The 9,830-nt window shown below is 51.1% G+C and overlaps 4 protein-coding genes across 4 annotated transcripts; 3 read left to right on the top strand and 1 right to left on the bottom strand.

Moving 5' to 3' along the window:
- On the top strand, positions 1-2,941 carry FTJAE_14175 (uncharacterized protein; the record flags this gene model as incomplete). Its single annotated transcript, XM_037347385.1, has 3 exons — positions 1-495; positions 870-1,836; positions 1,905-2,941. Coding segments are annotated over 3 exons (2,499 nt in total), but the record flags the coding sequence as incomplete, so codon positions are not given.
- A 1,136-nt stretch (positions 2,942-4,077) lies between these two features.
- Positions 4,078-5,040, top strand: FTJAE_14174 (eukaryotic translation initiation factor 6; the record flags this gene model as incomplete). The annotated part of the gene is made up of 3 exons (XM_037347384.1): positions 4,078-4,112; positions 4,283-4,354; positions 4,407-5,040. The coding sequence occupies 3 exons, from the start codon at positions 4,078-4,080 to the stop codon at positions 5,038-5,040; spliced, it is 741 nt and encodes a 246-aa protein (XP_037198815.1).
- A 986-nt stretch (positions 5,041-6,026) lies between these two features.
- On the top strand, positions 6,027-6,857 carry FTJAE_14173 (s-adenosylmethionine-dependent methyltransferase; the record flags this gene model as incomplete). Its single annotated transcript, XM_037347383.1, has 2 exons — positions 6,027-6,085; positions 6,170-6,857. The coding sequence occupies 2 exons, from the start codon at positions 6,027-6,029 to the stop codon at positions 6,855-6,857; spliced, it is 747 nt and encodes a 248-aa protein (XP_037198814.1).
- A 472-nt stretch (positions 6,858-7,329) lies between these two features.
- Positions 7,330-9,661, bottom strand: FTJAE_14172 (phosphatase PP2A regulatory subunit A; the record flags this gene model as incomplete). Its single annotated transcript, XM_037347382.1, has 8 exons — positions 7,330-7,686; positions 7,738-8,075; positions 8,124-8,224; positions 8,277-8,536; positions 8,589-9,080; positions 9,138-9,289; positions 9,369-9,474; positions 9,596-9,661. 8 exons carry the CDS (start codon positions 9,659-9,661, stop codon positions 7,330-7,332), a joined length of 1,872 nt encoding a protein of 623 aa, XP_037198813.1.
- Between the last annotated feature and the right edge of the window lie 169 nt (positions 9,662-9,830).

The raw sequence follows: 9,830 nt of genomic DNA, 5'->3' as shown, positions 1-9,830 counted from the left end.
CCCCCGCCGCATCTCTATAGCTCGCCTTCAGCCGCCAGTAGCACAACCGGTGCTAACATTAATCAACATCCTCCTTCTTTACAGCAGCAGCAGAGTTCCAACCTTTCTAACGTCGCATTTGATCCTCATCAGCCGCAGAGCGAATTTAACGACGCTGGCCTGGGCCGTTCGCAGAGTATCCGTTATAGCGCTGCCACGCCCTATAACCTCCAGACCTCATCTGTAGAGGACCTGAACCGTTACGGCCAAATTCCACCCCAGCAGCTGCAACAACAACAGCAGCAAGCGCAGGCACAGGCACAGGCCCAAGCACAAGCACAACAGCAAACAGCTCCTGCTGAGAAGCGCTCGACTCGAAAATTGATTAAGGGCATATTTTCTGGGTCCAATCGTGGGGCATCCGACGGCCACCACCACCATAGCATAAGCATCGGCCACAGTAACAACCAATCCTACGATAATACTGGCGGCCTTGCACGTCGGCCTTCCAAGCGGGTGAGCAATCCACCGCCTTTCTCTTCTGAATCGTTCCTTGATTTTCTTGTCCCACCCCTTACCAGTTGTGAGCTGGAACCCCCAGTCTTCCTATCTTGTTTGTTCACTTGTCTCTTCCCCTCTCTCAGCCCAGCCCAACACCCCAATCTCACTCCCAATCTCACTCCGCCTTCCCCTCTGCCTGTACCTATCACTCATCAGCAAAGTACTTGGCCAGCCACAGTCGTCAAGCCCAGTCCAGAACTTGACCCAATCTCCTTTCATCATCTCTAGCCCAAGCCCAAGCCCCAGTCGTTAAACCTGGCTACTGTGCCGTGCTATTGGCGTTAGCCGCCCTCGCCGCATCCGCCAGCTCAAGCTGAGCTCCTCAGCAGGTCCAGCAGCTCCCGGAGAGTCAACGTTCCCCTTTACCCCAGCTTTCGTCTCGCCAGGGTCTCGACGATATTAATGAACACTATACCGCGCATCAATCTAACCAGCCATCACCTTCACAGACTTCACGAATTTCGCTCCACAACACCATTCGCCAAGTCTCTGGTGAAGCAGATCAACAGCAACAGCAGCAGCAGCCTTCTTACGAGGACGCCGCCTATCACCAGAACCAGAGCCAGGCCCCGCTACAGCAGCCGCAAACCCACGTTCAGCTACATACGGAGGACCAACAACCACAAAGCGCTTACGAGACGAACGTGTACGACCAGCAACAATCACCTCTCAACCCACCACAGCATTCGCCTTCGCAACAGCCTTACCAGTTCTCAAACGCTCAACAGCAAGGCAACTATCACCAGGGTGGTAACCAAGGTGGAGATCTCCGATCAGTTCCCGCACACTTGGGCCCCAGCGCACAGTTTCAGAACCCTGAAACAGTCTCTCAGTTCTCGCATGAATCGCCTGTCGCCGACTCGGACCAGCGTTCGGCCAAACTGCAATCAGCAACCAACTCTCCCGCTGTGAACCACGCACTGTATATACAGAATCAAGGTTCAACCCCGAGCCTTCCTCCTGCTCAACAGACAGCCACTCAGCCGCAGCAACCCGGTATGGCACCACCGACCGGAGGACCTCCATCCGCGCGCCGTCCTGACTCCGAAAAGCTGCGTGGGCAGGCCGATGTCCCCGGTGGCCCGCCCCCCACTTACCGTCCCGCCAACTCTATGAACAACATGAACCCACTACCTCCCGTGCCGCCACAGTCGGCCGGCCAGACACCGGCCTACCGTAGCGATCGCCCATCTCCCTATGAGGGTCAACCCGTAGATCAAGGAAGGGACAGCCCCCAGCCAGTATCTGCAGTTCCCGCTGAGGCTGGCGAAAATGACAAGTCTTTTAAGGACCTGTGTAAGTAGAGACCAGAAGAATCTCTGCTTAGGCGCAGAGAGTACAGCATACTGATTGATTGTTTACAGTAACTAAATACAAGAACGTCAAGAGACTCTACTTTGATGGCAAGGGACAGATTGAGGCCCTCAATGGTCAAATCGTGCATCTCCAGAATGCAGTCGCCAACCAGCGCATGTCGCAATCGCGTACCGCTCTCGATGACAGTGAATACTCGACACGATTCAACCGACTCAATGGTGCCATTAACAACCTCTCGTTCAACATTCGAAAAGATTGGCGGTGCGTGCCGCAATGGCTCGACAAGTATGTCAGCACAGAAGCACTCAAAACTGGAAAGGCTGAGATGACAGCTATTGGACGCGCTGTGATCTCACGTTGGATCATGGAGGAGGTGTTCAACAAGTGTTTCCACCCCGGATTGGATGCGCAGCTGAGCCAATCTCTCAAGGAGATTGAGCTGGGCATTCGAAGCAACACGCATACTTTGACTAGTCAGGAAGAGTTCGACGCCTTGACGAACAAGATTGTGAGCTGGCGGATGACATCATTGGACGGTTTGCACCGACAGCTCAACTCAGCGGCTGCGAACGATAATCGCAATGCATTTATCGCCAAGTCAACGGCATCCCTGACTAGCTGTCTTTACCAGTTCCTTTGCAACCCGCCACCACCTGGCGTGGACGGTAGCGCATCAATGATCGTGGAGCTTGCGGTGGGCATTGCAGCCAACCTTCCCCTGGAGAGTCGGGATGTGGCTATTACCTACCCGTTGCCTGGAGAGATCGTCCAGCCGCATGTGATGGAGGTTGAGAAGGCTGCCTTGCCAGTATTGGAGGCTCAGAAGGGAGAGGGAGAGGGCGACGACAAGGACGGCGACGACGAAAAGAGCGGCAAAGCTAAGACTGGTACGTTGAATAATGCAGCCCCGCCCGAGAGCGGGGAGGGTAACGATGCTTCGAAGAGCGCAATGAAGGATGCTGACAAGGACACTTTTGTAGCGGCCCTGCCGAAGGACTCGAACAGGGTGCGATTCGCAGGATTTATGGCGTTGGAAGTACGAGGGAGACAAGTTCTGATGAAGGCGCCTGTCTGGACTCTGTGAAGACAAGTCGAGTACTTTGAGTATTGATGACTCCATTACGATGAAGCTCAGGGATACGAGCAATTAGTGCCATGCGTTGGGTGAAATGGCGAGGCGACAGTTGATATCCGGAGAGAGACCAAGGGCCCGAGAGTTGACTGAGGGTCAAAGGGGTTGTGACAACATGACCTCGAACAGAGCAAGATGGGACAAAGGATCACGAACGGCATGATGATGGTTTTTTTTCCCCTCTAGGGATACTGGATGCGGACCCTTATTTTGTTCTTTGTAAATACATACATGTTACCATGAGACGAGCAGTTCATGATGCGACAAGGATTTTCTATTGGCATCTGGCTGCATATATAAAATCAGTTTAGAGTCATGAAAAGGCTCCGAATCACGTTATTTGAGTGTAATGAAGGTGCCTGACTGACTTGGAGTACCTTAGGATGGATGATGCAAGTTCATCACTTACCGTATTTGGACTTGATGCAAGATGAGTCGAAGGGTCCAAGCTACTATTGCTAACTAGGTACCTAGTAAGGACCTACCTAGGGCTGAATTCTACGAGCCTCATAAGATCTTGGGATAGGGCACCTAGGTACTAGGTAAGCTTCTGGGGGATGGGGTACTTGATAGACGGCCAAGGAGTCATAGGTTTCCATTCAAAAAAGAGTCATCCTACAGTAACAAATAAAGCAGGGTCCTTTTCACCTTACAGTACCCGCCCAATGGAATCCATACCTAGTGGCGAGGTTCCTTAGCAATTTGCTTCAAGTGAGTCATCAGGCTCATAGGTTACTGTTTTCAGACGGGGCCTAGGGGGCGTGCTTAGGGGGCTGAGAGCAATTTTAGCGACAACCTAAGGGACCTTTTAGTTGCTGACTGCCTGAGCTCCACTATAGATGTGATGGATACAGAAACCGCATCCAATTGCATAAATAACGGCGAGAGCTCCCCCCCGCTCCAAAGATGGAAAAAGAAGAAGGAGGGGCAAGAAAGCAAAACCAAACCAGACGAAGAAAAAAAAAACCTACCACGAGCACCCACTTTGCGACAACTTCAATCTTCAACTACCTTACCTACCTACACCACCCTCAAAATTCTAGACTCTACTACGACTTGCACGACCCAGACCACTCACTACAGCAATCATGGCCGTCCGCGCTCAATTCGAGAACTCCAACGAGTATGTCATCCTTGTTGTCTTTTCTTCTGGTGATTGAAGCTCCTCCCTGTGCCTCAAACACCCCGCCCCCGCCTTTCTTTTATGCGGCGTACAGATATCTACCTATATGGATGATATGCCTTGCTGCTTTACAATGTGTTTTGAGATCGGTGCTAACATGCAATCTTCAGGGTCGGTGTCTTTTCCACCTTGACCAACTCTTATGCCCTCGTGGCTCTCGGTGCCAGTGAGAACTTCTACAGGTAAAGTCCTCTCACCTACCCTGACAACTACTCTCGTGCTGACATCCTGCAGTGTCTTTGAAGCCGAGCTCCAAGATATCATTCCTACTGTACGAACCACAATCGCTGGTACCCGTATCATTGGCCGTATGACCGCTGGTAACCGAAAGGGTCTTCTCGTTCCCACAACCACAACCGACCAGGAGCTGCAGCACTTGAGAAATTCACTCCCCGATTCAGTCCGTATCCAACGTATCGAGGAGCGCTTGTCAGCTCTCGGAAACGTCATCGTCACAAACGATCACATCGCTCTTGTGCACCCTGATTTGGAGCGTGAAACAGAAGAGATCATCGCAGATGTCCTCGGCGTGGAAGTCTTCCGTCAGACTGTCGCAGACAATGTCCTAGTGGGCAGCTACATGAGCTTGTCTAACCAGGGTGGCCTCGTGCATCCCAAGACTCCTATTCAAGATCAGGACGAATTGTCCAGCTTGCTTCAGGTTCCTCTCGTCGCTGGTAGTGTCAACCGTGGCTCAAACGTTGTTGGTGCTGGAATGGTCGTCAACGACTGGCTCGCCGTGACTGGTCTCGACACAACTGCCACAGAGCTCAGCGTTATCGAGAGTGTGTTCCGCCTTGGCGAGGGTCAGGGCCCCAGCAACATCAACACGAGCATGAAGGACACCATGGTCGAGTCTTTCTACTAAGTTTGGCTTGGTTTGTGGCTCTGTTTCTCACATTCATACATACACATACACATCTATTGCTTATGGGGCTTTGCTGTTACGCTACTCGTCCGGTAATTGACTGGACGAGCGATAACCATCGTCGCGAAAAGACGAACGAACTTTTAACTTATACGGGGCCTGGTGTTTGGAAACTTGCATGATTTTGCGGTGCGGTTGATATCAGGAATAAGGTATTCATGATCATGATGATCGAATGATAAATACCCATACAGGGCCATTCCTCTCTTACAGATGGAAAAGGATTATGTGGCTCCAAGGCCGGAGTAGGGATAGGCCAGCTCATCTACACGACGCACCTGACTTGATCTGCTTGCGTTGTGGGATTGCTGTTGCAGCAGGGAAAACACACTGTTGTACATGTAACGTTCCAAAAGTACCTGACAATGGGTATTTGAGGAGATCCATTACATCTCAAGACTTACGCCTTGCTAGAACCAATCTACAGTACCTGGTAATCAGCCAACCCTATCAAGTTCATCAGTAATGCCTGTCTGCCTATTTATACATGACTAGATAGTCTTTGTATCCTCAGGGTAAGTAAGATATGAGCTTTATGCCTAAGAAGTGTCTGTAAGAACTGCAGTTGTCGGTTCTGCTCCACTGCTAAAACTCTTCTGGGAGAATTCTTGACTACCAATATTTGACGGATTTTGAATACCTCGACTCGGCGTGTATGAACATTAGGTACCTGCTACCTTGGCTACCTGAATCTATCATGGACATCTCATACGTACAGTAGTCTATAAGTTTGCCAAGTTCTAACATGGCACATGAAGAATTACCCCACTTTCACCGCCTGCTCCTTTTGGATATTTCCTCGATAACTAACCCCACCACAAAATATACCTGGGCTACCATAATTGTCACTGTTAATATGGATGTCAATGGATGAACAGATTCTGAATAACTTGATTGCTCTCGAAACCCAAAACAAGTCTCCCACAATGTCCTCAAATGAAAGGCCCCAGCATCTTGAGCCGTCAAAGCTTGGCACAAAACAATAGTACCTTCTCCCTTCGCCTCTCTCTCTCTCTCTCTCTCTCCCTCTCTCTCAAACTGCAGACTAACAACACTCTGCCCCAAACAGCTGGGATGACCTTTACACGAATGAGATAACAAACCACGCTGCTGATCCCTCCGACATAGGAACTGTTTGGTTTGACGATTCAGATGCTGAAGCAAAGATCCTCGAGTTCCTAGACGGTCTGCTTGACCCCTCTGACCCGGACTCACCTGTCCTCTCCCACGACACCACCACCTTTCTCGACCTTGGCTGCGGCAACGGTTCTCTTCTATTCTCCCTCCGCCAAGAGGATTGGTCTGCACGAGCTCTTGGTGTGGACTACAGCCCCCAAAGCATTGCACTTGCGCGACAAATTACCACCACAAAAGACGACCTTGAGAAGCCTGTCGAGTTCGAAGAGTGGGATCTTATAGCTGGACCATACAGCCCTGTCCTTAACGGCGAGCAGACCGAGGGCTGGGATGTGGTACTGGACAAGGGCACCTTCGATGCCATCTCTCTGAGCGACGAGAAAGATGCTCAAGGACGACGGCTATGCGAATGTTATCGAGAGCGAGTCCTGCCCCTTGTTCGCAAGGGTGGCATCTTCTTGGTGACAAGCTGCAACTGGACCGAGACGGAGCTGAGAGGCTGGTTCGAAAAGACCAGCGAAGAAGGGTTTCAAGTCGTTGGCAGAGTTGAATATCGTTCCTTCAGCTTTGGAGGCCATAAAGGCCAAACAATCAGCACACTCTGCTTCCGCAGAGTATAGAGGATACAGTAGATGCAGTGCAGGTTGAAGAACAAAAAAAGATACCCATCATCACTCTGTGCTGGCTCCAGCACCTATTCTAAACAGTCAATATCATTCACCTCTGAGAGCTCTTGTTGTATCATACAATGGTATTTGGACTCGTGTCAATGCTTGGACTATCCCTCTTGGACTCCTCCCCATTTTGGTGATCCCCAAAGCTTCATCTGGGCTCATCATCTCCTTACCCCTTTCAGAGGCTCCACATCAAGCTTTTGTTTATCGCATCTTTTGCAGAACATTTCCCCTTTCTCATCTTGACTCAACTCAGCGCAGCAATGCCCAGCCCCAACTAGTAGCTTCTAATATGCAACGTACGACTTCATAGGCTTCTGTTTGTCTTTCTCTCTTTCTGTAGCGATATGGACGGGACAAAACAAAAAGCAGACAAAATCTGTCTCAACAATGATTATTGCTTCATTACGTCTCTCATCTATGGCGATGTATTCATAGGCTCCCCTCCAGCAATGGGTCCCGAGATCTCGGCAGCTGCTGTCGTCGCAAAATATCGCACATCCACGTCGTCGTCCTTTTGCAACTTTTCCAGGTTAGGAACAACTCGTTGTTGGATCAGCTCCGAGCCCCGAGGCGACGGTGTGATCTCACTGCCCTGCTTCTCCAGATCATACAGGGTACCCTCGTCTGGCAGACGTCGAAGTACATTGATGAGAACGCGGTATGTCTTGGCCACGTTGAAACGGATGTTGGGGATATCGTCAGTGACCAGCTTGTCGAGCATAGGGAGGATCGACTTAGCAATCACATCCATGCTCACAACGCTCGCCAATGTCTGCAAAAGAGTTAGTCTGGGCTCACAGTTTCAGGCAAGGGCGATAATCACCGAGATAGCAAAGCAAGTGGTCATCCTGTAAAGGTAGTTAGGGTGGTTACCCATAGCCATAACCTTGGGGATAATAGCTTCGCTGGCCCACTCAACACCAAAGACCTCAGTGAGCTTCTTCAGGTTGTGAGTAGCGGCTTCACGAATAGAGAAAACGGTATCTCCCAGCCAGCCCATGCACAAATTGCTGAGCTTCTCATCGAAGAATTGAACGCCCAGTTGACTGGCCAGGAGAGGGATGTACTCGATAATCGCCAGTCTTACTCGCCATTGCTTATCCTCAGCGAGTTGTACAATTGCGGGAAGAAGTGACTGTGAGAGGAGGTCGATGCCAATGACTGCTTTACGTCAGCTTCATATCATACACAATGAGTTCTGTGGCTAACCTTGGTTCACGAGCTCAAGCTTGGAGATGATGTGGAGCCTAACCTCCGGGAACTCGTCCTTAAGCATCTGAAGGAACATGGGGAGAAGGTGATCGATAGTCCTAAAAGGGAAATTAGAATCGAGGCCCTGTTCGCAAAGACTGACTGACGTACTCTTGCTTTCCAAGGATAGGAGCCAGGCCACTGATCTGGGTACCAAGCGCAGCACGGACATGTTGGGATGTATCCGAGACAAGATCCTCAATGCTGCCCATGATGTCGTTGAGGAGCACGTTCCGATCCACAAGAGCACAGAAGCCGGGAATCTGGCCAGCAATAGCGGTTCGTACCTCGGCCTCGTTGTCTTTGAGAAGTTTTACGAATGCGGGAACGAGGTCTCTAGAAACAACCTCCTCGTCTACCGCCTTAGCAATCTGTAGAAATTAGCACCAGCAAGGAACATAAGGAGTGGCAGGTGTTGTGAACCTTCTCGAACCGATCCGCGATCATGTATCGGACTCTCCAACTCTTGTCCTCTATCAAATTGCGTAGAGCTGTCAGCAACACACCATGGCTGGCCTGTTGCTCCTTGGGAACGGCTTCGGCAATAGAGATGAGAACCTCGACTGTGAGTAATCGGACGCTATCCTGATCATCTTGCGCGAGGTGTTGGAAGAGGGGTATCATTTCGTCGACAACGATGGTGGCGGGCATCTCCTTGACAAACTTGGCGAGATTGGTTGCAGCCTGGCGACGGACCATGGGCGTCTCATCGTGAACAAGCAGGCCAAACTGCTGGCGCAGCTGCTCTTGGACGGGCGGGGAGACTTTGTTGTAAGGACTTGTGAAGAGGCCGCATCCCGAGACCTTTGATGTGAACCAATCGGCCTTGGCGAGGCGAATTGTGAGGGGAATGAAATATTCCTCGACTTGTTGAGAAGAAAGCTCGGTGCAAATCTTGTTCAGGGACTCGACGGCCTGCGTTGTCAGTCAGCATGAGGAAGGGCGATTAGAGTTAACGGCGGGTTCGTTTACCTTGTCGCGAACGACGGGCTCCTCGATAGAAGCGAGGTTCTCGAGGGGAGACAGCAGAACGTGACCCCACTGGGAACCGCCGACATACTCGACAAAGCCGCCAAGCTCCTCGCTCAGGGCAACAAGGACCTCGTCTTCATCTTCCACGGATTCTGCATAATATCAAGGTTAAGAGACGTCTTTGGTTTTAAAGCGCATGTTGGCAAGCGGGAGAGCTAATCGAAGACTGACCATCGAGGAAGGGGATAAGCTCCTCACGGGTTCGTTCAGCGCCGAGAGCGAGAGCAATGGTCGAGAGACGGTGGATTGCGTTGAGACGGAGCAAAACATCATCGTGCTGGAGAGGAATCGAGAGTCAGTAATGAACGTGTAATTCTTCGCTTCTTGGCGATAAGACAACCACGTAGGAAGGGGAAGCGTTGAGATGGAGCGTGGCGTCACCGCCAAACTTAGCATACCTTCAGCTCGTCAATAAGGACGGCGATAGGGTACAGCTCATCGCCAGAGTTGGGCGCGTCAGCCATGGCGAGCGGGGCGGTAAAATCGCAGATTTATTAAGAAAATGAGTGGCAGCGTCCGAGATGAGTCGAGATGATCGTTAGGAGGGAGGGAGAGGAAGGTTGGCGGTTGCGGGTGGATCGCGTGTGGTAGTGGTAATAGTGGTAGTGGTGCTGCTGTGCTGTGCTGTGCTGT

Source organism: Fusarium tjaetaba (genome assembly GCF_013396195.1).
Source record: "Fusarium tjaetaba strain NRRL 66243 chromosome Unknown NRRL66243_c0000589, whole genome shotgun sequence".
In the NCBI taxonomy this organism is placed as follows: domain Eukaryota; kingdom Fungi; phylum Ascomycota; class Sordariomycetes; order Hypocreales; family Nectriaceae; genus Fusarium; species Fusarium tjaetaba.
The sequence above is the reverse complement of the archived record's forward strand: the minus strand, read 5'-3'. Positions and strand labels throughout refer to the sequence as shown.